Source organism: Setaria italica, chromosome VII, assembly GCF_000263155.2.
Source record: "Setaria italica strain Yugu1 chromosome VII, Setaria_italica_v2.0, whole genome shotgun sequence".
NCBI lineage: Eukaryota > Viridiplantae > Streptophyta > Magnoliopsida > Poales > Poaceae > Setaria > Setaria italica.
In genome coordinates, this window is record NC_028456.1 from 34,054,591 (window position 1) to 34,081,664 (window position 27,074).

Genomic DNA, 27,074 nt, shown 5'->3' on the forward strand with positions numbered 1-27,074 from the left:
TTTTCCTTGAAAAGCTTTGCAGCTGTGCAACTGTGTTTTGGATTTGTATATACACCCGAATTGAATGAAGAGGAGGCCACCCATACTCAATCGACTGTACCGTGTACCATCATTTATTACCACTTACCAGTGCGCGGATTGGCCGGTGGTAGCTAGCCCTAGCCAGAAGAGACCCGTTTGGGAGACGTTTCACTCATCATGTAGTACTATTTTACTAGCCCTATTTTACTAGGCACAACCTCTTGCCTTCGATCTCATATACCTCCTCCTCCCCCCCTGTTGGCCATGCACCACTAGCCCGGCCGTGCTCGTTTTTGCAGCGGCAACCGCATCTTCTTCCAAGGTAGGCTCGCTCTCCTTCCATCTCCATCACTCCATCAGCCGCTAGCTAGAGCACTGATTCATGCATGCGCGCGCTTCTTGGCGGATTTTCCCCCTAGTGGCTTTGGGCCGCCGCGTCGAGGCCAACGGCGCCCTCCTGCTGGGCGTCTCCTACGTGTTCTTGCCCTCCAGTTCGATGCCGGGTTCCTCACGCCGGCCGAGCCGGTGGCCTCACGAGGCGGCTCATCGTCCTCCGCAGCCGGCACTACTCTCACCTGCACGTCTCCGATGCCCTCACCGGCCGGACGCACCTCCTGGCTCCCTCAGGCACGCGTCTCCGGTATGACTACCCCACCTGCCTTGCTCGCCGTCGACGGCCGCTCCTTCAAACTGCTCGAAGCCGACGTGAGACTGTGCGTTGTATAATTTTGCTACCACTGCACATGCATTGATTCATGCAAATGCTTGCTTCTTGACGGCGACCATGCAATGGGACAGGCAGTGCGCAGTGGGGGAGTAGCTAGCTTATTAGAGCTGCTTGCTGATGCAACTTACAAAGCCTTTTCGTTCCCTTCTTCAATTGCTTTGCTTTGCTTCACGGCAACAGTAGCATGTTTCAACGTGCTAGTGCTCGATCGTTGGATACCGATTCCTTTCGGGCCACCTCACCGCACCTTCTTTGTTTACTTTCTTGCTTGCATTGTCGTTTCTTGCTATCTTGTCGTACAGTTTTTTTCCCTGAATGCTCAAGCACGCATGTTTATTGTCTTCTATATTTTTGTTGCTGAAGACGAAGCATGCTTGGTAATTTTGGTTTTGCATTTTTCGTTTTGGTACATGAATCAAGAAAGCAAAGTGAGGAGAAGGAGAAGCAAGTGAAGGAAGTGGAAACGATAGCGTAGTCTACAGCTGCGGAACGGAGCCAGACAAAACCAGCCCAAGAGGTACGGTACTGTGTTCTTTTTGTTAAATATAAAAATGCTCCCATGCTCTGCTCCCAACCCATAAAAATTATCTCAAAATGTTATTAGATACACCTCTTCATCTTCTAGCATCATGCTAAAATTAAGGATGACAAAATTTTGTTCAAGAAGGAATAAGAAAAAAGAAAAGTCATCAGTGCATAAACAACGTAGGAATACTAAGTGTTACTGCTGGATTTTGGGGGTCTTGTTTGGGAGCCCAATATTCTGGCCCAATCCATGTTTATATGCTGTAATTAATATACATTGGGCTGGAACTGTGGGCTGTCATTCTGCAGCTGTGCTAACTGATTTGATATTTGTTCTTGTCTGCTGGCAGTTATTTACATACGCTTCGCATTTGGCAAGTTGTACGAACCAGATCCGCATGTAAGTGTCTCGTTATCTTCGATCCCTCTTTTAAATACCGCACATCAGTTTTATTTCCTTTAAGCATGTGTATTTGAGTTTTTTTTCTTACGTATATAGTATATAGGTTAGATAGAGATTGAAGAAGTATTGTATTCGGTGCATGAGGAACCAATAAAAAAACATAAGAAATTTCCATGCATATAAGGTTCTCCATCCTTCTTCCGCACCAAAATATTAAATTATATTACCGCTAGACTATTTAAAGTGGTAGGAGCCTTTACAACATATCTGCATAAAAACAAACACAATTTCGTAAACTATATATATATAAAAATAGTAGGCTAAAGTTACAGTACATTTCCAGAGTACAGGGATTTGAGTGCAATTACAATGTTCCTTTTTTTTGGAAAATTAGTTCAATGCTAGTTTCAACAAATTACAAATATGAATAAGGGCCAGAAAAATTGATATGCGCATAAAAAAGAGAAAAAGGTGAACACATGACGTGGATGTAGCTTCTATTATTTTTTAGAAACTTGGGCCCCTCTCTTGCACAACAAGAATATGGGCCGTTGGTTAGGCCCTCCTCCCTGCTGTCCATGGGTCCTTTGTTGTGGGCGGTCGCCCTTATGGGCCTGACCTAGAGACACGAAGTAAGGATCACTTCCGGATTTCGATGGAGGAGAAATCCTTTCTCTTTCTAAAGTTATGGGTCAAAGGATGTAATTCGACTTACTTTTATTTTGCACTTGCTTTGTTTCTCGTATGGCTTAACCTCTACCTGCATCTGTAGCTGCGGTTGCAGAGGAAATGGAGTTGTGCAAGCGAGTCATACAGGCTCATAGGAATTCGGTCGTGAGGATTTACGTCAAGAAACGAGATCCAATTACCCAGCGGGTGTATTCCATATCTGGGACTGGGTACATTATCCATATGGATCCTGGTTTCTGTCTATTGATGACTTGCGCACATGTGTTACGACATCATATTCATGGGGCAATCTCTGTGCTCTTAGATAGCGTACGTATTGGAGCTAGTGTGCTTTTGTGTCTGCACGCCTTTGAATACACGCCTTGCCCCACCACGGGCAGGAAAGATGCCACTGCACATTGGAACCATGGACTACGTGTCCGTTAAAGGCAATCCAGGCTCTGCCAACTTCAAATAGCACTGCATAGTGGTTGGTATCCACATCAGTGGATGAGATCAAATGACTCAATTTGTGTGCCTCGCTGTTGTGGCGTTGGTGCTGACAGAGTACCTAGTCTGAAAGGTGTAGCATTGCTGGGCTCATTTTCCCCCCTTATATTTTAATCCAAAAAATACATAATTCATTTAATTTTAGTTTGGCTGAAAACTTAACTTGTACTTTTCCTAAGAGACTGATGCCATTAGGCGGTTGTGGTACTAATGTTGCTGGTTTGCTAGACCAAATTGTTATAAGTGAACGTCGAGTTGGAGGACCTGTCGGTGGAGCTGGACCTTCTTCAGTTGGAGCTAGAGTTAGATCATTTTCTTCTTCAGCTCAAGCTGGACCTTTTTTTCGTCAGCTAGAGATGGACCTTCTTCTTCGTGATCAAACAATAGAGTTTGGAAAGATTGAGGTTCGATCGTCCAGCTGACTAGCCGATCGGATGTGGAGCTTGTGTTTGTTTCTCTATTTCTAGAATTAGCTGCACCAGAAGACTCAACTAACGATGTATGTCTATCTAGTAGCCGGTTTGCTTGCTCACTCGATAGATACGCATATCATGGTGATGAGACTACTATTTTTATTTATGTGAGAACTTAATTCACCTTTGTATGATGAGTAGAAAGCTACTAATAATACAAAAGTGAATTAAGTTCTCACATAAATAAAAATAGTAGTCTCATCACCATGACATGTGTACCTATCGAGTGAGCAAGCAAACCGGCTATTAGATAGACATACACCGTTAGTTGAGTCTTCTGGTGCAGCTAATTCTAGGAATAGAGAAACAAACACAAGCTCCACATCCGATCGGCTAGTCAGCTGGACGATCGAACCTCAACCTTTCCAAACTCTATTGTTTGATCACGAAGAAGAAGGTCCAGCTCCAGCTGACGAAAAAAAGGTCCAGCTTGAGCTGAAGAAGAAAATGATCTAACTCCAGCTCCAGCTGAAGAAGGTCCAGCTCCAGTGGCAGGTTCTCCAACTTGACGTTCACTTATAACAATTTGGTCTAGCAAACCAGCAACATTAGTACCACAACCGCCTAATGGCATCAGTCCCTGAGGAAAAGGGACAAGTTAAGTTTTCAGCCAAACTAAAATTAAATGGATTATGCATTTTTGGATTAAAATATAAGAGGAAAAATGAGCCAAGCAATGCTACACCTTTCAGATTAGGTACTCTACCAGCACCAACACCACAACAGCGAGGCACACAAATTGAGTCATTTGATCTCATCCACTGATGTGGATACCAACCACTAGGCAGTGCTGATTGAAGTTGGCAGAGCTTGGATTGCCTTTAACGGACATGTAGTCCGTGGTTCCAATGTGCAGTGGCATCTTTCCTGCCCGTGGTGGGGCAAGGCGTGTATTCAAAGGCGTGCAGACACAAAACCACACTAGCTCCAATACGTACGTTATCTAAGAGCACAGAGATTTCCCTATGAATATGATGTCGTAACACATGTGCGTAAGTCATCAATAGACAGAAACCAGGATCCATATGGACAATGAACCCAGTCCCAGATGTGGAATACACACGCTGGGTAATTGGATCTCGTTTCTTGACGTAAATCCTCACGACCGAATTCCTATGAGCCTGTATGACTCGCTTGCACAACTCCATTTCCTCTGCAACCGCAGCTACAGATGCAGGTAGAGGTTGAGCCATACGAGAAACAAGGAAAGTGCAAAACAAAAGTAAGTCGAATTACATCCTTTGACCCATGACTTTAGACAGAGAAAGGATTTCTCCTCCATCGAAATCCGGAAGTGATCCTTGCTTCGTGTCTCTAGGTCAGGCCCATAAGGGCGACCGCCCACAGCAAAGGGCCCATGGACAGCAGGGAGGAGGGCCTAACCAACGGCCCATATTCTTGTTGTGCAAGAGAGGGGCCCAAGTTTCTAAAAAATAATAGAAGCTACACCCACATCATGTGTTCACCTTTTCTCTTTTTTATGCGCATATCAATTTTTCTGGCCCTCATTCATATTTGTAATTTGTTGAAACTAGTATTGAACTAATTTTTCCAAAAAAAAGGAACATTGTAATTGCACTCAAATCCCTGTACTCTGGAAATGTACTGTAACTTTAGCCTACTATTTTTATATATATATAGTTTACGAAATTGTGTTTGTTTTTATGCAGATATGTTGTAAAGGCTCCTACCACTTTAAATAGTCTAGTGGTAATATAATTTAATATTTTGGTGCGGAAGAAGGATGGAGAACCTTATATGCATGGAAATTTCTTATGTTTTTTTATTGGTTCCTCATGCACCGAATACAATACTTCTTCAATCTCTATTTAACCTATATACTATATACGTAAGAAAAAAAACTCAAATACACATAATTAAAGGGAATAAAGCTGATGTGCGGTATTTAAAAGAGGGATTGAAGATATCCAGACACTTACATGCGGAAGGGCCTAGTTCGTACAGCTTGCCAAATGCGAAGTGGTAAGTAAATAATTGCATGCAGTATCAAATCAGTTAGCACAGCTGCAGAATGACAGCCTGTTTGGGAGCCCACAGTTCCTGCCCAATGTACATTAATTATAGCATACCAACGTGGATTGGGCCAGAATATTTTGCTCCCAAACAAGACCCTCAAAATCCAGCAGTAACACTTAGTATTCCTACGTTGTTTATGCACTGATGACTTTTCTTTTTTTTTTATTCCTTGAACAAAATTTTGTCATCCTTAATTTTAGCACAATGCTAGAAGTGTTAGAGATATTGAATCTCATGTAACCGAAACAATATAGGTTGGTTAGAAGTCCGGTTCTAGTATAGTTAGGATAGATTGCTTAGCTTATCTACGAGATGGTACGCACTAGAACTGGATTCTAAACCAACCAGCACTTGTAATCTCATCGGAGTCTTTTGGAACTCCTCGTATAAACGTGCAACCTACGGTGAGCCAAGATAGGTAACCATAGTTCCATCTCTTCTTTTAAGAAGATGAAGTAATAACATTTTGAGATAATTTTTATGGTTAGGAGCACGGGAGCATTTGCCACGCCCGATCACCCGCCAATGTTTTTATCTGGCTTGGAACGTCAAACTTGAAAGATTTTTGTTATGGGATTCGGATCTGTCTGAATAGGATTCCTATCCGACGACGCTTCAAAATATTGGAAATTATTAGTGTGCCAAATAAAAAGTACACTCTGATTTCTATTTTTGTCCCGCATGAAAATCGGTGTGGAGAACTCGGTACACCCTCCGTGGCCAACAGGTAACAAAGCCTTGGGGACGACGGGACGTTCACGAGATGCGCCACCTGACCACAAAGCCTGAAGCCTCAGCTTCTGTACAGTTTAGGGAGAGAAAGGGTCGGCACTTCAGCAGGTTTACAAATTATCCAAGGCTCAAATAAAGAAAAAAAATAGTCATGCAAAAAATTAAGTACATATATATAAAGGAAAAAAGATTGATATAAACTAGGCAGGAGTGTATGAAATCACAGGACAACATTTACAGCAACAGAAGATGACAATGCGTTTCAGGACCACAATCAAATTCAAACCCATAGCAATAGCACCAGCAAACAGTAAGATTCCATGACAAACACAGTTACACAGATCTCACATGAAAGTCTGGGCCAACAAGAGTAGTATACAGCATTAAGGAATTCCCAGATGGGCCTCCATTTTGCCTTCAACCGCATTCATTCCCAAATTGAGATCTTATACTTTTGTAGTAGTGCAGTACAATCTTGAAAATTAACCGTCATTATGCAGCTGATCCTTATCAGAGTGATCACAGTTTATAGAAACAGTAATCACTTTGGCCATCAGTAAATGGAACTTCACTAGGAAATAAATACAAAGTAAAAAAAATATCCAAAAGCTGAACAATAGTGTGTACAGGTAGCACATGAGTCATACACTGACTGGTCAGGATTGCAACCACAAACGTATGGCCAGGGAGCAACATATCTCATGCAGATATTCCCACACGACAATGAGATCATCACATATTGAAACATAAAAAAGAAACAACTTTGAAATTGTCTAGGGAGTTGGAGATCTATGAGATGGCATGAGCAAACTATTTCATTGGGCTGTGTGGTCCCCCAAAGTTCCATCGCAGTGGCAGCACAACATACAGAGCCTTTTAAATTCTGATGATCACAGGATGAAAGCATCCAAGGATATTATTCTGTACCAAAGAGATGAGTTGGACCAATTCAAATTAAAATTATGAGCTGGACATCGCATATGCTCCTCAAATAATTTGGAGTCGCCATCAACAGTACAGAATGGAAGATGCATTGCATATTCAGAGCAGTTGGATTCATAATGTAAAAGCCCACAGGGCAACGAAATTGATAAGCATAGTTGCATGACGGAATCGAATAAAGGGAGATCAGTGGACCAAATCTTAGAAAGCGATATCGAATGGTTAAGCATAAAGGCAGTGTCACTTTCAGGTCAGCATCGTTTCCATTAACAACCAAAGTATGAGCCTAACATTGCAGTAAAATAATGCATCTAAATGGTGAGTCGCTTTCTGCAAAACTGTTCCCATGATCATGATATCTGAGAACTGAAAAGCACAATCAAGTATATTCATAAAAGAACATGCAATGGAACCCACTGCAAATAGATTTATATCTTCAGCATAGCATCCACAAAGTCGGTAAGTGCAGAGTGACCTAACGAACAAGTGAAATTATGAGTTTAATCTTCAACAATTAGTTATTACGCAAAATGGGCTTATTTCCTCATTCACAAAAGATGGCCGTTTTATTTGACTAAATCTCAACAGCATGACTCTGTCATGGTGTTGGAATAGTCTTCTGCTACAGTGTTAGCCAATAACATAAGAGTATTCAGGAGCTGCAGCACCGGTCAATCATTCAACATTCAATTATTTGTTTGGTGGCAATATGCCATTTACAGAAATCTAACTAACCACATTGTACTCACATATGAGAATTATCAAAACAAAGCAACTCTTTGTTAATGCACAAATGGATTTAATTGCTAACGTTTTGAAATGACCCAAGCAAACAACTTTATGGCACAGGACATGATAGCAAATGCATGTTAGTAGCTGTATCTTGATTGAGATAATACAAGGACCGCGCACACTTTGAATCACTGGCTGAATCAATCACTGCGTTCAAATTGTGGGACCGTTTCATAAGTAGCGCTACAGTAATGCAACGGTTGTCCTTGTCCATGAAGGCATGAATAAAAGCGTTAGAGGGCAATGGAATGCTGGGAATTAATTGGAGAAGAACCATTCTTATAATCAGATAACATCTTAACAACAAATGATTATTCCAATATCAAAGTTGATCTTTTTGGCCTACCACCAACTATTGCTGAAAAGGACAACAAATAAATCTAATTTTATGGTTCTTTGAGATAAGTTGTATTCTAACAGAGATAAAAAATATTCTCTCTGTCAACTCATATCATTTCACTTTGAAGTTAATTTATCTACAATCTATATATGAACACAACAATGTTTAACAAATAAAGCCCCAAATGAATAATAGCAGCCAGGTTCACATCCATTTTCAGCTTTGTGTGTGACAATGCTTGACATGAATAAAATTGGATTAAACTAGCAGCTACCATTTATCAAGACCAATTGATAAGGTCTAAACCGATGGAGAAAAAAGTTTTCATCTCAAAGATACCACACGTTTGCATTATTCGGAACATCAGAAGCTAGAAATGGAAACATGCTATTGGGACAGACCTACTTTAGTTAATTAAACAAGGTTATTAGAAAACGAGAACTAAACAAGATCATGTCATGAATTAAAGAAGAAAATAGTGGTAACTTTCCATATTCAACAACTTTCATTACTAATTGTCACTAACAACCAATAATTTCTGTGAGGCATAACCACCAATGACTCGATCTAGCATTTTTTTACATTCATTCTCTGCATGAATCACTCTGAGAAGCTCCGATTGAACTGGACATTATTAACAAGCAGCCAAACACAAGCATAGAACTGGACATAGTAATTCATAAGGAACTACATTACTTAGCTCAACTAACAACTAGTAATTTCTTCTCAACAAACAGGGCACACGGATTGAATAAATATAAGGGCCAAAATTTCCATATATGCGTGACGGAACAACATCATAATTACGTCCTTGCTCACTCACCTCACCTCAATTTTTCCAACCCCTTACTCCTCACTCAGGGGATGAAATCAAAATAGCCGGATGGAAACACATCGGGAAAGGAAACAAAATCGTGAAGGGGGGAAAAACATGGTCAAAACTTTATCGCGAATGCGACGTGACGACTCGCCTCCGCCTCAGTCGAGGAAGCCGGTACGGCGCAGGACGGCGTTGCGGACGCGGCGGAGGTCGCGTCCCTTGAGCGTCCTCCCGGCGCCCTCCAGCACCGAGCTGTGCGCGGCCGCGCGGCGCGCGACGATCTCGTGCGGCGGGACCATGGCCTCCCCGGCGTCCTCCCAGCCGCCCGCGCCGGCGTGAGCCCACCTCCCCCTCCGCGAGGGCTCCGACGGAATCCGCACCGGCGCCGACCTCGCCATCCCGGACGCGGCCAGCGCGGCGGTCTCCGGGACGGGTCGCGCGGCGGATCGGGCGGGGCCCCCGCCCGCGGCGCGCTTCTTCTTCTTGCCCTCGTCCTCCGGGAGCGCGGCGAGGAGGCCGAGCCCTATCGCGGACGAGGCGGAGGCGCTGGAGGGCCAGAGGACGTCGAGCTCGAGGAGGTCGCCGTCGGCGCCCGCAGCGGCGTGGGTGGGGACGGGGAGCGGTGGGCGGGAGAGCAGGAGGCGGTCCATCGCGCCTGCTCCGGGGATCACCAGTACGGCGGATCTCCGGCGATGTGGCGGCGCTCCGGCATGGGAGGTGGAGGTGGGCTGGGCGTGCGCGGACGAGGGGACACGGCACCGGCGAGGGGAGGCGGGCGCCATCGAGCTTATAGGAAGGAAGGGGGAGGGCCGGGGGGGAAGTTGTTTACCGCTTTTGCATCTTAGCCCTCTAGGTTCTACGGAATCAGATTCTCGTACTGCGGTTGCTTTGACGAAAGCACAAAAAAATGCAAGCAAAAACATTCCATTGCCGGGATTTGAACCCGGGTCGTCTGGGTGAAAGCTAGATATCCTAACCGGACTAGACGACAATGGATCGGATGCGGATGGAGCGCTCAAATGGTACACATCTGCAGGATAGCTCCCAGTTCTACATCTGAGGTGATGAGGATAGACTTTGACCCACTATTGACGCTACACATTTGAAAGTATTTTCCTGGGATTTGCAGTCTTGTTGCTACAAAAAATTATATTAGTATACATAAAATTCAAAGCAAAAGTCTAGTTATAAAGATCAAAATCTGTCTTTTCAGGATTTGAGATTGAGGAAAACAAGACGATGACACAGCAGCAACTTGTGTGCAGCATCGACACTTCAGCAAAGCTGCACGCATTTTCATTGAACTTGCCAGTGTCCCAACCGGAAATTCTGGTCAGGCCTCCATAGGCCATAGCATTTCTGCTAATGCTCAAGTCTTCAACAGCTCAGGCAATCAGGCTGCCTCCGCCGCTGCCGGAGCTCTGGCCCTTGATCTGCCGCAGGATCTCTTCCCTCTTGTCGTCGGACGAGTTGCGGTACGCGCGGATGTCAGCTACCAGCCGCCTCGCTAGCATCACCGCAGCGGCTCTGTCATGTATTCACGCACTTGTACATACATACTTTAGAACGTACTCCCTCCTCTCGAGGACGTGGTCGAAGCAGCGTGTCAGTGTCATGTACCTTGTGCCTTTGACCTGCAACAATAACATCTCTTATCAAAGGTTGTCGACCATAACAAACAAACGGCATGGGAGATGCAGCCAGGCATGTTGAAGGCCCAGCTAGAACTTGGCGGCTGACCAGCACATACAGGGACTCGCTCATTGGAAGGTCGAGAGCGTCACGCAGATTCTTGTTGCAGAGAAACAAGACATTATCTGCAATCAACAGATACAAGAGCGTCGAACACACACACACAAAATTGCTTATGATGCTAAGAAGTCGCCGTAGATGGTAGATGTATCAGAAACTTAAGGATCTAGGTTTTGTGGTCCGGTGAGGATGGAGTGAGCGTCCAGGTGCCCCAAGTCGCCGGCGAGCAGGCTGGTGTAACGATGAGGGTTCGCCACGATAGCCAGGTACTCCTTGTCCGTCAGCCATGCGTCTCGACTTCGCCTCTTGTCTCGCCTTTTCACTCTTGAAGTCTGCAAGATAGCACACATCACAGATGCCATTGGTAGAACCAGATCCAAGACTAGTTAGTTAGTTCGATAGAGATGGGGGAAAAGATAACGCGTAAGTACCTTCCAGCCTCTTGATGCCATGTTCTCTGGATCCAATCAGTTCAGTCATCTCTGCAACGAAAAGGTGAGTAGGATGACCTACACAATGCAGGTGTATATATATAGCAGTTTGAAGGACGCAGTAATTGGAACTTGGAACAACAACAACAGAATCTTTTGGTATCTTTCTTGATCGAGTAGGATTGTTATCTGATTTGTGGCAGAGGATAATCCAGGTGTTCGTTCTTTCTGCATTTGGCTTCCAATGCAACGTGTGTGCCCCGTCAGGTGGTGCTTGCATACAGGTGACCAGCAGCGCAAACCTTGATCTATTTCCGTGCACGCAGATCAGTAATCCCGTGGCGTGCAGAACATGAAGGACTTGCCACACATTGGCCTGAACAGACGCAAGTCAATGTGGCAACAAACAAACCAGCAAAGCAAATAAACTTGCAGTAGCATCCAGTAACTGTTCACATCTTCCATTAGTTTCCAATCGTCATGATTCACATCTCAGCAAAGTTCAGACTACAATTCCTAACAGTTCCTTACAACACATGACAAACACCTACCCAGCATTTGCCGCTCCAGCAAAGTTTCAATCTACTACTTTCTACTTGATTTCGGAAGGTCCCTTTTCATTGAACATGCGACATGCGACATGCGAGTGTTCAAATCAAGCTTCAGAAGAATAATAGAAAAACGGTACCACCAAATGCCAAATTAGTGCACATCATTGGAACTTCCTGACCAGCTCAAGCTTGCGAGCCTGGAAGAACTTGCAACGCCCTTTTCCACTCGATTCGATCTCTTCAGTCTTCCTTTTGAAACCGGTAAAGCCTAGGCTTGAAAGCTTGACTTGCCGCTTGGCACTTCCATTGTTAGTTGCATCTTCATCAATTTCATCAGTCTCCCTTCACGTCATTCCATGTGGCACAAATCATACTCGCAATCAGAATCACATTTTGCCATTCACAAAGCACAGAGACAAAATTTGTTCAACAAAAGAAAGTTGGGAACATAGAGTCAAAAATTGAACACACCATGTAACCTCAACTGCATCCTTGAAGAAGGGCGTGCAAGTTCCCCAACTAAAACGAACCAGGGTTGGGAAGCCAAATACCGGGTGCTTGTGATCTTCTAACCATTGCTTAGTATCAGGGTCTGCACCATAAATTAGGATGTTCTTTAATGAAGCAGTCATATGATTACAGTTTGATAAAATCCCTTACAATGAGGAATCAGTTACCTCCTGGATATCCTGATCCAGTTTTCATGTGCATATTCAGAGCAGTTTCATCAAACACCCAGTTTCGCAAGGCCCTGTCCCTAGTGACCTGCAGTTGAACATTAAGACATTAGAAATACTTAAGCCTATAAAAATGCAGTCACACGAGAAAATTTCATATGAAATCACCTTTGCAACTATACTTGCCCCACTAACAACTGGGTAAAGGCTATCAGCTTTTTTGGCAACCACAAATTTGATGCCTGGAAACTTTTCGGTCAGCTTGATCCGATACTTCTCAGGATCTCCCACTGTATCTATATATACCTTTTCAAGGAGGAATATAATTACCAAAACAATGTAGTTGATAATCTTATATGGATAACTGCACAGGAGGTCCTTCTGTATTCAAGAACATATGCTCTTACTTCTGCCAGTAGAATTCCCATGTCAAGGACTTTTCTAACTAGGCCCATGGCAGAGTTATGTGATATTTCATTTAGATTTACTTTCGACCTGAAACAATGAGACTATTAATTAAGATAACAATGTCAGTTTTGCAGTTCACTAGGTACAAAGGCTACTAGACATACTTTTTTAACATTTTAGCAGATAGGTCCTTTGGACATATGACATCCACTTCCCACCCAATAGAGCTATTGACCTTTAAACTTTCGAATAGCTCCTCCCTTTGTTCCTCCTTCAAGGTCTTTGAATCTGTTCACAAAGACAAGACCAATAGGCCACATTAGTTATCAGTCAATGTGTTAATAGCACAACTACACTTCAACTTTTCCAGGGCCCATGGACATTAACATATCCAACCTACTCTACAACTGGACAGTCCTACAATAATAAGCATCACATACCTAGACAGATTCAAGATTTGGCCAGTCTAAAGGTTGAATTCATGCAATATGTCAGTATGCCACAGAAAAACAGGAGCTGTCTCGACAAGCAACTCTAAAATGTCAGAAGGTGAAGCGCTTAAAATATGAAAAAAAAGGAGAAGAATTCATGATATTTTGCAGTACAAGAAGGATGCAGTGGAAGCAGCTGCAACTTATGAGTTTATGGAAAAAAGGATTAAAAAGAGAATATTTGGCAAACCAGGGAAGCAAGAAGAGGATTGCAATTAGCAGCCCCTAATCAGGCTGAGCCTTTGGTTTGAAAAAAATCAGGACCTATCAAAAACAATATGCTTGATGTACCATGTGTTCATTTTGTACTCCACAAATTCGAAAGTTCGTAAATATATGCACCAACTTTTAAAAAGATATGCTACCTTCTATCTTGCCAAATCAACCAAAGTTCTTAATTATTTCCCAGATCTACTTCATTGAATCAACCAAAATTTAACCAGGTCTAAAATTAACCTATTAAAGATTATGTGTTACTACTTCCAAGCTACCCCATTTCTCTATCCGATACAGGTCCATAGTCACAGAATCATTCTTTATGTTCTTGAAACCAAAATATATCTATATGTCTCTGGAACTTAAATTACTTTGAGTTATCGAGCTGTGCTTCGCAAACTAACATAACCACCAAGCAAATTAGATTGAAAAAGTAGTTGAAGAAGATACGCGTGAAGATAACCTGCGAATTTGAGGGTGGCAAGAGTGTTATTATAAGAGCGTGCGCAGTACATACATCCATACACCATGGGACCTGCACGAGCAGTTACAGGAAGTGAAATGACTCAATTTCTGCTCAAAACCTGAAAAATTCGTTCCTGCTCATGACATCTTTATGGGCAATGTGTTCAAACCAACTACAATTTCAAGCAACATTGCACATTCCCGTGAGCTGTCATCATAATTCACTTTAGCCCACTGAACATTTGTAAATTAACCAGCCAGAAGAGAGAGGAGTGTTTACCAAGGACAGGGCCACGGCCAGCCTCGTCGATCCCCATCAGGCAGGGCTCCTTGGTGGCCCACTCCGGCGGCGCCGCCGCTGTGGCCTCCGCCATTTCCACTGAGTTAGGGCAAGGGCGAGAGTAGAGCCATAAGCGGGGTGAATCTTCAAGACCCAAAATACTCCCAAGTGCTTCAGTAACTTACCAGCCAGCTGATGGGAGAGAAGGAGACGGTCGTCAGCCAGCAGCCCAGCAGCGAGGCGAGGAAGCCTACCGCGGACTGCGCCGCTGCGGGGCTCACCGCCGGCGGCTCCCTGGCGAGGCGGGGAAGTTGGGGGAGGGTTTCGTTCCAATTTCCAAAACTTCCAACCCCTCACGAGCGCTTGCCGCCTCCGGCCAGACAGAAGGCGATGCATTGGGCCGGGCTAATCTGGGCTGGAAGAACCTGGACCCCACCAGAGTGAGTGGGCTAGAAAGGAGAGGATGGAAAAGTATTGACCCAGTAAAAGCCCATCTACCGGATGCAGAGGAGAATGAAACCGTGAATGCCACGGAGCGTAGTTCGAGTTCGATTCGGTGTCAGACGAACGCCGTCGGAGCGTCACTGGCGCTGCAGTCGGACTCCGAGCTCCCGGCTCCTGCTCGGGATCAGAGATGGCGTGTTCGGACCTGCGCGGGCCTATAAATCCCAACCTCCAACGATCACCTCTTCCCATCAGCTCGATCGTGATCTCTCCCCGCTTCCTCTGCTCGTCATCGTGAAGCGCTTCTGCTGAGCGTGTGCGTGTCTCCCACTCTCCCCTCGATCCGATCAATGGCGATACCGGTGGCGCGAGTGCACCTCGCCATGGCACACGCGGCCCTCCCGGCGCTGCTCCCGACCCCTCCAAAGAGCAAGATGCTGCCGCTGCTCCCGACGCCGCCGTGCATCCTCATCCTCCCCATGTCGCCGCCCAAGCCCAGCCGCTCCGACGCCGACGAGAAGTGGGACGCGCGCAAGAACGCGACCAAGTCTCCGTCCAACCCCTGCCGCGCCGACGCCGTGGAGAGGTGGGACGCGCGCAAGAACGCGACCAAGTCGCCGTCCAACCCCTGCCGCGCCGACGCCGTGGAGAGGTGGGACGCGCGCAAGGCCGTGAAACCGGCCAGCCCAGCGTCGTCGTCAGGATCATCAAGCCAGCGCACCCCGGACGGCAAGAGCACGGATAGTCCCGGGCGCGCGTCGTCGTGCGAGAGGTGGGACAGCAACAAGAAGAGCGCGACGTTCTCGTCGAGCAGCAGCGGCGGCGGCATCAGCTCGGCGAGCCGGGCGTCGTCGGGCGAGAAGTGGAACAGCAACAAGCGCCGCCCTGGGACTGGGAGCCGCGCGTCGTCTGCGGAGCGTTGGGACGCGCACAAGAAGCCTCGCCCGCCGCAGGCCGGCGGGATTGACGACGAGGACGGCCAGAGCAGCACTGGCAGCAACGACATGGAGTTGGACATGCCACCGCAGCGGGCGTTCTACGCTGGATCAGGCTTCCTCGCGTCGCCAGAGCCGAGCATGCTTCCCATGCCATCGTCGCTGCTCATGCTCCGCGTTTCTGCGTAGCTGGACCCGCACGCGGGGTAATACGCTTGCGTTGATCAGGATTCAGGAATCGCTCGAGTTGGGTAGCAAGGGTGATCAGGCGGTGTCGTGGTGATGCGGCAGTGATGTTTATTGTGATCTGCGCGTGTTATCTGTTTGTAATCTGCGTGCTCCTAGATATGCACTTGCAAGATTTGATTTTTAGAATTTAGATTCCTTTAAAAAAAATTTATCTGTAGAAAGCACGGGCACATCATGCCTAGCTATGTACTACTATTTGGTTCATCCATATGTTGATATCAAAGTACTTCGCTGTAACTTTAGCTGCATTCAGTATCTTGTGAATGGTGTTGCTCCTTGCTCGACTTTTATGTGAACTGGTGGAACGCGCACAAGATCAATGCAGGCGCCCCGCCAGCGTCGTCGTCGCCGGGCAGCGGCAGGCAGAGTAGCCCTGGACGCGCCTCGTCGTCCGAGAGGTGGGACAGCAACAAGACGACGAGCGTGACATCCTCCTCGTCTACTAGCAGCAGCAGCCGTTTCCAACCATTCCAGCGGACGTCGTTCGACGATGACGGCCAGAGCAGCACCGGAAGCAACGACATGGAGGAGCTGCCGGCACGGCAGACCATCTACGCCGGCCCGGGCTTCTTATCTGCCTCGCCGGAGCCGAGCATGCTTCCCATGCCATCGTCGTTGATGGTTCGCGTAGCATAGCAGCAGTGCGAATGCCTCTTGAACTAACAAGCGCTATCGTGTGTGATAATTGGTAGCCAGTGTTACTGAAAGCTGATGAGTGATTTGAGATTTCAAGCGGTATCAAGTACTGTATGTAGGTACCCGTGCACGTTTGACCTCGTTTTGATGTAGTGTTGTTTGAACCGTACTGTTAAACAGATCGATCCTTCTACCTGCCTTAGTCAACTGAATTCCAATTGTAATAGCAAGTTATCAGTCACATATAACTCCAATCTTTTCTTCCGAAGCAAAATTTAGTCGAGTGATTGATCAAACGTGCACATCTATGTAAAATTTGGTCGAGTGATTAATCAAACGTGCACAGTATACTATGTGCCTTCTGATGTCCGTGTTACCGTGAGTACATCTTTCGATGGCTCTCTCGCAGGCAATCGCAGTATTACAGTATACCCCTCTGCCTGCCTGCCTGTAAATGACAAGTGTAAATGACACTTCAGTTGGTCTTCTTTTTACACCCATAAAAAATTGAAGATATTACTTGTAATAAAATTTGTGGTTTTCAATTTTCATCCAATTTGCACCTAGACTGCCCTGAAGATAGATACTACTGCCCAACATAAATGGACACATATCATGGTACAAAAGCTAACGTTGTGCGAACATGAAGAAACTGTATCATTATTAGTTGTTGTAGGGGTAGTTTCCAACACTTGCCCTCCTCACCAGTAAATTTGTAATGCCAGTGAAAACGAAGCACTCAATTCGGACTTCAAATTTTGACGGATGGAGAGATACAGCTAGGTGGATCAATTCGTAATGCAAGATTTTCGCTACCAGTGCAAATCAACTTGTTGACACAACAGCAATACATTTCCATAAGCAGTATATAGGACCATCTTAGATAGGTTTAACACCATGAAACAGTCTTCCTCCATACCATCTTTTCTTTCTTGAGTTGGTCAGTACAAGGAGGTGGAATCAGGTCTCTCAAATGATACATTGTCCTCTCCTCCTCTAGGCTCATCTGCCATACAAGCAGGCTGCCATCGTACTAAATATGCTTGATTTTGGCTACAACTTTTTTTCTGAACACGCAGGAGAGCTGTGTGTCAATATATTATGAAGAAAAGGGGCTTTAGAAACCCAAGGTACAGCCAGGTTTTTTAAGGAAAAAACCTGAGCAGAAAAAACCATCACCTTACAAAAGAACTAATAACCTGTTACCAAATGGAAAGAACAGACCCTAACTAGCCCTAAGCAAAACCGTCAAAGGTGCCAGGGCAAGGAGATGAGAAACTCCTCTAGCTCCAGCCAAACTCCACAGATGCATCTCTTCTCTCACAACTGACAGAAATTTTGGCTACAACTTCAAGCTGCCTTGTAGTGAAAGTCATCGATTGTTGAGTAAATGTGCCCGACATCCGCATTATAAACAATAGCCTCCCTGCACAGCAAACAAAACCGCATACAATATTAGCCACTCAGAATACTCTCTTCTTCTGATTTTCTCTCTGTGTGCTAGTGAAAGAGAAGAGAAAGAGCTCTACCTGATCTTGCTCTCAGGCAATTTGAACCGCTTGATTATTTCATCAATATGCACCCCATGCTCACTCTCACTGTCAACGATACAATGACAAATAAATGAGCAACTTGCTAACCCACACATTGCAAAAGATCAACTTTATATTTGTCAACTGAAAAAAAGTATTTCCTAAATTTAGGACAGGTAATGGGGCATCATATTCTGGTAAGAAACAGATGATATAAGAAAGAAAAGGATGGTCAGGTGTAAAAAAACTTAATCTAGTGCAATTCATTGTAGGGGCTGGACAAAATATAGTTACAAGGCAAAGGGAGGGCCATGGATATGCAACTTACATGTTTGCTGGCTCATTAAAAATATTCAGCACCTGTGTATTCAAATCAGTCTCATCGGATCCACTTGCTCCACTAGTCACCGGTGCCTAAAGGAATCAGTAAGACATGATGATATCTGAAAAAAGTTTCGACTAAGTGATCAATGAGATAACTGCAATTACAACTTACTGGATTAGATTTCAAAGATGTTGGTGTGCTTGATGCACCGAATCCATTTGAGGCTGACGCTCCCATAGAAGAACTGGTTCGTGCAGGACTGCCAACCTACGACGTAAACCTCATTACAGCTTTGTCAGACAGGCACAGGAAAGATAGCATGGTAGTGTTTCGTGGACCTTATTACAGGAAAGGGTGACACCTTTAATTTAGTGTTCTCTATATGCATCCAAACACATTGAATGAAATGCAGCGTAACCTCATTGAAATCAGTTATAGGCCTGAAATAAAATCCATATGTCATCTGTATGCTGAACTGCAAGAGCTGCTAAGCTTAAATGAATTTGTTGCAAGGATACCTGATTGAGAAAGCAGTAGTGCGCTTCCTTTCTTGAAGTCCCTTGAGACTACCAATCACCGAGACATACATACCGTTCCTTGATAATCAGGATGAAATGGAGAAAGAGAAAAGTGATGATCCCTCCACAGGAAAGCGTGGCGACTAGGCTTTAGGAAAGACATAAAGGTTATAGCTTATACTTACTGAACAGCAGCAGTTTCAGAAGAATCTGAAGCATCATTCACCCTGTGAAACAGAAATAAAAATAACTATGAGCAAGGAAATCTGTCACTAATTGCACATACGAGCAACATTATAGCCCATGGACACCTTGGTTGAATCGTAAGTGGTTGGCCCAACATTAAAACTGGTGCGTATACCCCCTTTTTTTAGACATCAAGACAAATGACTCTAAAAGTTCACTGAACATGTACACACCTGCACTGCATTGTGTTTAATCAATCAGCGTGCCCTTTATGTTAGAACAGTCTGCATTCCCCTAATGCGGATAAAATGTGGTGTTTAATTATCAATCAGTGTGCCCTTTATATTAGAACAGTCTGCATATTTCGCATTGTTGCATGCCTCAATTCTGAATTTCTGATGACAGCTATCATCTGCATCCTATTAAGAACTAAAGTTCCACCCTTGAACCAGAAAAAAGAACATTGGAATTTAGAGCAAGTGATTCATGCAAATGGTCTCACCATCTAATGAAATCGAGGCGGCCGGTGCCATCATCGAGCGTGAATGACACATCTGTTGTCCGCTCCGCCTTGCCATTGACCATCCCCACAAGTCGAATCTGAAAGGGGAACCGCCACCGCCGCCGAATTAACCGCGAGAAGGCGTCCATCATCAACCAACAAATTAAAACACGACGAAGAGGAAACGTTGCAAAATGTAGACGGAAAGATGAAGGCACATTTCAATCTCGTACATTAGCTATCTCGACGCCATCGACGACGAAGGGAGCGCCCTTCTCGCCGGTGCCAGATTGCTGCGCGTCGGCGATCTGCTTGACGGTGAGCGGCATAGTGCTCGATGCGCCCCGCATCTGCAAACCCAACCACCGAGCACAAGTTAGCTCAGGGAAACAATAGTACTCCATCGCGAAAGCAACCAACGGTTGAATCCCGGATGTGGTGAGGGGAGAGGAGGAGAGGACCTTGGAAGGGGTGGTGGAGTCGGCGGCGGCATTCTGGGAGGAAGTGAACTGCGACGGCGAAAATTCGGGCTGGCTCGAGGGCATCATCTTGTCCGTGGCCCAGTGGACGTTGCTCGGCGGACCTCCCGCGCGGACGCGACGTGTCGCGGCGTCTAGCGCTGCTCGCTGTGGCGGCGCAGCTTGCCGGCTTGGAGGACGGGCGGGCGGGGTCGCGGAGCAGGCTGCGGCGTGCGCGCAGTGCGGAGAACGGTCGGGGTGCTAGGGTTGAGCAGGCCGCCGCTTGGTCTTTTCTTCGTTTGGGCCGGCCTGTTGGGTCTTTTCTTCATTTTGAGCTTGCCTGTTGGGTCTTTTCTTCGTTTTGGGCCTTCGAAAGCTAGAAGCCCGGGGTAAGGTCTGATGAACTTTTTTTTCAGTTAAAAAAGAGGATAAGGTCTGATGAACTATTGGTCAGTTCAGTGGTCACTATTAGTTTTTTAATTAATACGTTCCTCCCGTTTAGATTTTTTTTGTTTATTTTTCATATTTCTTGTTAAAGGCATATTTCTTCTACATCAACGCCCAACTCCCATTTCCTCATGTATGCATGTCAAGAACCAAGGAATGGTAGATCCTTTTGTTGGGTTTAACTTAAAACATCCCATGCAGACATCATTCTCTCAAAAACACAAGAATATAACACTCTAAAAATGGATAGAAACTGATCTGTTGAAGCAACAACTTGGTCTACTTCTTGCACGTCGTCATAGAATTTGATATTTGTACTCAGCTGCAACAAAAGAAATCTGGACATTCCAACAATTTTTAAGACACCGCCAATCTTCAGAAAGGAGGGTCTAAGTCTAAACTCCAAAGCTTGTAAACTGTAAACCCAATCTTCCAAGTTGGGTGGATGAATCCCAAGAACGCTTCGCGGAAGGGGAAAGGGTAACCGATTCCGAGTCGGTGTCGGACGAACGGCGCCGAGTCGGCGCGACAGCGCGTCATCCACTGCTGTCGGAACCAGGGCTTCGTTCCCAGTCGGATTGGCATGTTCGTCGATCGGACTTCGAATGACTGGCGCCCAGCACCCCGCCGGCGCCGCCCCCTATATATCTCAGTCTCCACGGCCGTAACTTTCTCATCAGCTCCTGATCGATCTCTCCGCTTCGTCTCCTCTCTGCTCAATCGCGCGGCGCCTGCGGTGTCTCTCTGCTTCTTCGATCCATGGCGATCCCTGTTGCCCGCGTGCACCTTGCCATGGCGCACGCAGCCCTTCCCGGGCTGCTCCCCACCCCGCCCAAATTCATGATGTCGCCACTTCTCCCGACGCCGCCGTGCGTCGTCATCCTGCCAACAAGCTCGCCTCCCAAACCCAGCCGCGCCGACGCCGCGGAGAGGTGGGACGCGCACAAGACCGAACCAGCTGCTGGCAGTCCAACGTCGTCGTCGTCGGCGGCGGCGGCAGGTGGCCAGCGTTCCTTGTACGGCGAGAGCAGCAGTCCTGGCCGCGCGTCCTCGTGCGAGAGGTGGGACAGCAACAAGAAGAAGATCGCGGCGGCGGCGGCGGCGGCGGCGGCTTCCTCCTCGGCAAGCAGAACCAGCAGCCCGGGACGCAGCAGCAGCAGCAGCAGCCGCGCTGACTCCGAGGAGAGGTGGGACGCGCGCAAGAAACCGGTGAGCCTGTCGTCTTCGTCGTCCTCGGCGCGCAGCAACAACAAGGGGTGCGATGGAAGCAGGCGCCGCCCCAACAGCCGCGCGACGTCGACCGCCGGCCTCTGGGACGCCCACAAGAAGCCCACGGCGGCGCTGCGGACAGACGAGATCGACGACGGCGAGAGCAGCACTGGAAGCAACGACATGGGTTACTTGGACATGCCACCGCCACGGCCGCTGCCGCACCGGGAATTCTACGCCGGACCGGGATTCATCGCCTCGCCAGATCCGAGCATGCTTCCCATGCCATCGTCGTCGATGATCCGCGTCCGTTAGCACTGTAGCAGCACGGATGCACGAGGGATGTTAGCACGGATAGATGAAGCATTGAAGCTGCTGATGTTGTTAGAAAAGTTCTGTAGGAGCATGAAGTGTTTGTTTCGTCGATGTTTTGTTAGAAAAATGTTTCTTCTGTCACCAATATGAAACCGTGTACTGTAGCAGCATTTACCAATATAAATAAATGGATTGATCTACATGATATACGTGCAAGTACTCTCTTGATTGATTTCCGAGAGAATTCTTTGCTAAAAACATGATGTGTCTCAAACGACTCTTCCAAGAATTCAGTTGCGTACGTGAAATTTCACAATCCACATATTCAGAGGTAAAACATGCTGCAAATGCTGACCAGCAATCCATCAGTGTAAGACAAGAACAGCGTTCGAAAATGCTTTAAAAATAAAATTGTGCAACAATTGGTATGACAAACTTGCGAAAACAATACTGTTAGAAAGATGCTGGTTGCGCGCGTGCACCTCGCCATGGCACTCGCTGCTCTCCCGGCGCTGCTCCCGACCCCGCCCAGGAGCAAGATGCTGGCGCTGCTCCCAACACCACACCGCCGTGCGTCCTAGTCCTCCCCATCTCGCCGCCCAAGGCCAGCCGCGCGGACGCCGTCGAGAGGTGGGACGCGCGGAAGAACGCGATCCAGCCGCCGTCCAAGCCCGGCCGCGCCGACGCCGTCGAGAGGTGGGACGCGCGCAAGACCAGACCGGCCAGCCCGGCGTCGTCGGTCTCAAGCCAGCGTTCCACGGACAGCATCAGGAGCAGCCCCGGCCGCGCGTCCTCGTCGGAGAGGTGGGATGCCGACAAGAAGACCAGTCGGCCGTCGTCGTCGTCGTCCTCCAGCAGCAACCGCCCGAGCAGCCGGGCGTCGTCCTGCGCTTCGCACTGGGGAGGCGGCAGCCGCGCGTCGTCGTCCGCCAAGCGTTGGGACGCGCACAAGAAGCCTCGGCCACCGGCGTCCGAGGAGCTCGACGACGGCGCGAGCAGTACTGGGAGCAACTACGTGGAGTTGGACACGCCGAGGGCGCAGCGGGCACTGTACGCCGGACCGGGCTTCTTATCCGCCTCGCCGGAGCCGAGCATGCTTCCCATGCCGTCGTCGCTCATGCTGCGCGTTGCTGCAGGCACGAATCGTGTGGCGAGCTGTATCACGTAGCGCCGCAGTCTTGCAGACTTGCAATTGCTGATAGTGTTAGACGCTTGGACCTTGTCGTGTAAGCTGTCAATTGCATCGTGTTCAGTTTAATTTCTCGATTCGATGTGCTGATCAATTGTCATCTACGGAGTACTATATATATTCCACTTGTTGTCTCTATAACAAATGAAACGAACAAAAATAATGATATTCCTGCGAGCAGCAAATATGATTAATCGTGCGCTCGATCTGAAGCTCATCTGCTCGTCCATGGGCACCTTTCCGATCCAACAGAAGCTGAGAAAAGAAAAAAATCTAGTGTGGATGAAGAACCAGAAATGCAGAAGGGAACAAACCCTCACAACTTTGACATCGAACTCATGTAGCTTGCAGGATCGGAAAGTAACTTGCAGTGTAATTTCTTGGAGTAACTTGCCATCAGTGATCAGTCAGTTCCTGTAGCACAACAGTGGTGTTTCAAAAGAAAAGCTCCGTAACAGGGGTAACGGATTATTCGTAAGCCAAAACTTCTGAAAACAATGCTATTCACATTGGTTGTTTGTCTTGCAAGTAAATGGGCCATCCTGAATAGTGATGCAGTATTGTTTTTTTGATAATGGTAAAAACCGGCCTACTATATCCATCTCGTGGATATATACAGCCAACGGTTACAAGAGTTTAGAAAATCTTAAAACAAACAAAGAAAGCTAGAAGACTAAACTTCAATCTTCTTCATTTTCTTCATTGTCCATATTTCAACCTTGCATTGTCTTTATGCACCCCCAATCTATCACATCTCTTGTCTTCTCGGAAATTTGATGTGTCTTCTGCTGCTTGGTAAGTAGATAGAGTCTGCCTAGGTAATGAATATCGGTCTAGAGGATTTCCAAGACGACGTCTCCAAGGAGAGCATGACATGAAGATGCCATCGTCGCCCATCCGGCAAGCCAGATTTAGGTTTATACCTGGAAGACCACGACCATTGCAAAGAGCACCACAAACAACGCCTCAAGGGTGGGAAACGACGCCCAAACAACGCCGTCGTTGCTGACCCAACACAACAGTTAGGTAGAGCTTTCGTCGAGCTCCTGCATGACAACATCTTCAAAGACGAACCATACCCAGGTGAAGAGAAGAGAGGACGCGAGGAGATCCAGCTGCACCGGCATAGCCAGCACCGCCCATCGCCTGGAAAAGAAAGATGCTAACACCCTCACTACTATAATATGGTACTATGCATTGAACATTGCCTATATATCATCCCATTAGTGATTACCAATAAATATTGAAGTGTTCTTTTTGCACAGCAATGTATGCAAAATATGTGGATTTGAATATTTGATGAGTAGTGCTAGACTTTCTTATGCACAGTAATGTTCACAGTAGCATACTTCTTCTTGCTACCTGGGAATAGTAGTAGTGTGACTTCTATGTTATTTAAAAGATCTCTGAACTCTAGTTGTTTCCTCGGCCTTTCATGATTTTTTTAATGTTGTTACGACTTCACCCAGTCTCTATTATGCTATTTGATAATTGCTTCGCAACTTTATGTTATTATAAACTAACATAACAATGATTTTATGCAAGTGCTTTAGTGAAATCTTGTGATGTACTTTCATATGGCCAATTTTGAAAATTTCACAACAATGTTCGAAATATTGATATTCAAATTCCAAAACAAAGAAACAGATGGATATCTTGCAAGTAAGGCTTACGGTGTGAAAGATATTATTGATATACCATTATCGTTGACATTGGAATTTTATGATGGGTGCAGAACACTACAAGGGTTCGCATAAGGGGACAAGCTCTTCACATGCTGAGCATGAATAGTCTGGAACACTTATGCTGCAAATATGCCAAGCCACCACATGGAATTCTGGTACAGGAGGTAGGCAACGCACATGCACGCAAATCCTCTAATTTAATAGCATTTGCTCCGTCTAGATCACTAATTATGTTAATGTTAGAATGTTCCTATTGTCCTGATCGAGTTTTAACTGTGATTTAAGCATTTTAGTGCCTGCTGAATGGCAATTTGCTTAGTTTAGAATGTCTGGTTCTTGGCACAACGAACATTCTGAACTTGTTATTAATGATGCAATCATGTACAAGGAACAGCATGCATGAGCCGATCATTTGTTTTCCAGTTGATTTGAAAGAGCAACTTTCTCTGCATTGCCTCCCATTCATTAAGTTCCACCTGATCAAAGGATTTTTTTTTGAAACTAATCAAAGGATCTTTTAAATTGCAAATTGCAAATCTCATCCTCCACCCCCCTTATGAAGTAGGGTATAGGTGAGGCCTAGTCTGCACATATCCATGCACCTTAGCAACGTCCTGCTCATGGTGATAGAAAAAAAAATCTTCTTATATGCTAAAATAGGAAACCAGATCTCCTTAATTTTATGAGATTAGAAAAATGAGGTTAGATAGGTTTACTGGCATATAACAATTACCTGACAAATTATTGATTTTTATGCAGTAATTTGCAACGGCACTTCTGTTTGTACAGCTATTCCCACCAGTCATGACAGTTGGCATTTTGGGTTGTGGAAATAGTTAACAGATCAAAACTTTGATTGTTTCATAATCATATAACTTTGTGTGTATTAAGATTGAACATCTTAAAATGGTATGAGTAGATTTGTCTCAAAAATAGTTTCATAATCATATAACTTTGCTAGGATTAGTAAACATTTCTAGTAGAGATTAGCCGTCAAAATTATGTTTTTGCAACCATGTCGATACTCAAAACACCACTTTTCATAATTGTTGGTAGTTTTTTGTCCAAACCTTCAATGTTCGGCATATGACCAAAGTTATTGATGTCCATCGACTATCATTAGTTTTCTGTGAAGTAATAACTATTAACTAACATTACTAAAAAGGGATAAATACTTAAACAAATGTTGTTTTCAAGCTCATTTTAGTATTAGCAGTTATCCACTGCCTTAGTTCTTTAAGTTTCATTTTTCAGCTCCTCTTGGCTTCTATGCTTTACTATATTGATCAAGAAGTTACATTAGTTCTGATACACTTTTTTATAAGATGGCCTTTCTCAATTATTGTGCTGTCAATAGCTCTTGCCGTTGGATTGGACAACGATATATGACCTTTTGTCCTAAGCCTGCTGTGTTGCATGGATATGCCCTTTGCAGCATCAGCCTTTTGCAACACTATGGTGTTCATTTCAATTCCATTTAATTGATTTTTTTTACTTTATGGAAATGTAATTTCATTGTATGCTATTTAGTTATACATCTTTGTTTGTTTAATTTTTCTTGGGATAGATAGCTAACCAAGCCATGCAAGATAATTTGTTCAATACATGTTTGCAATATTCAGAGAATGAGACTATCGTTACTTTCTTGGTGTGCGTAAACTTATTCTTAATCCTATGCACACCGTAGATTTGTGAGATATCAACAGAAAAGTGTGGAGGAGTTGTGATTGGTGATATCATCTCTGAACTTGATGGGATTACTCTTTACTCCGCAGCGCAGGTATCACATTTGTTTATAGATCATCACTTTCCGTGTCATTTTGCTGAATCTGTCCTAGATGACAACAAATTCATATAAAACCTTGTACCTTTTTACAACATGATAATTTTTTAATCATTTGAAAAAAGATAAAGTCCAAAAATTGTAATATTGGGAGGAAACATTTGTTCCTGGCCTCATGCTGCACCATTTGACTTTTCATTTCTAAGCCATAAGAAATATTTCGACTTGTCTATATGTTTATAATGACTTGCTAGTTACTCCATTTTGCTATATCTGTGCACGCCCGTCCTAGTGCCCAGACTACGAAGAGTCAAAACTCGATGTTAAAGAAGCAATAGATCAACCACAATCTGCCATAAATGCTCTACATGCATTTTCCCCGTGGAAAGCATACCAGGA

General features: G+C 45.5%; 3 protein-coding genes, 1 long non-coding RNA gene and 1 other non-coding gene across 6 annotated transcripts; 1 reads left to right on the forward strand and 4 right to left on the reverse strand.

The window, feature by feature from the left end:
* The first annotated feature begins 241 nt into the window (after positions 1-241).
* Positions 242-2,124, forward strand: LOC111257826. Its single transcript, XR_002678384.1, has 3 exons — positions 242-343; positions 1,169-1,265; positions 1,624-2,124. It is a non-coding gene; the product is annotated as an uncharacterized LOC111257826 (long non-coding RNA).
* A 6,766-nt stretch (positions 2,125-8,890) lies between these two features.
* Positions 8,891-9,793, reverse strand: LOC101765619. Its single transcript, XM_004977313.3, has one exon. It carries the CDS (start codon positions 9,771-9,773, stop codon positions 9,150-9,152), a length of 624 nt encoding a protein of 207 aa, XP_004977370.1. The 5' UTR covers positions 9,774-9,793; the 3' UTR covers positions 8,891-9,149.
* Positions 9,794-9,913: 120 nt separating this feature from the next.
* TRNAE-UUC lies at positions 9,914-9,987 on the reverse strand. The gene has a single exon. It is a non-coding gene; the product is annotated as a tRNA-Glu (tRNA).
* Positions 9,988-11,598: 1,611 nt separating this feature from the next.
* LOC101766032 (ribonuclease H2 subunit A) lies at positions 11,599-14,625 on the reverse strand. The gene is made up of 9 exons (XM_004977314.2): positions 14,448-14,625; positions 14,263-14,361; positions 13,981-14,052; positions 12,975-13,098; positions 12,810-12,897; positions 12,571-12,708; positions 12,403-12,490; positions 12,197-12,317; positions 11,599-12,067 (listed from the first exon to the last, which is right to left on the reverse strand). Exons 2-9 carry the CDS (start codon positions 14,354-14,356, stop codon positions 11,887-11,889), a joined length of 906 nt encoding a protein of 301 aa, XP_004977371.1. The 5' UTR covers positions 14,357-14,361; positions 14,448-14,625; the 3' UTR covers positions 11,599-11,886.
* A 2,780-nt stretch (positions 14,626-17,405) lies between these two features.
* LOC101766440 (replication protein A 32 kDa subunit A) lies at positions 17,406-20,303 on the reverse strand. 2 transcript variants are annotated; one of them, XM_004977315.2, is made up of 10 exons: positions 20,051-20,301; positions 19,823-19,939; positions 19,590-19,687; positions 19,087-19,128; positions 18,902-18,979; positions 18,745-18,823; positions 18,555-18,650; positions 18,387-18,472; positions 18,056-18,124; positions 17,406-17,952 (listed from the first exon to the last, which is right to left on the reverse strand). In XM_004977315.2, exons 1-10 carry the CDS (start codon positions 20,135-20,137, stop codon positions 17,877-17,879), a joined length of 828 nt encoding a protein of 275 aa, XP_004977372.1. In that variant the 5' UTR covers positions 20,138-20,301; the 3' UTR covers positions 17,406-17,876. The 2 variants fall into 2 exon arrangements, with proteins under 2 accessions (XP_004977372.1, XP_022683660.1); XM_022827925.1 differs by having other exon boundaries at positions 19,823-20,303.
* Between the last annotated feature and the right edge of the window lie 6,771 nt (positions 20,304-27,074).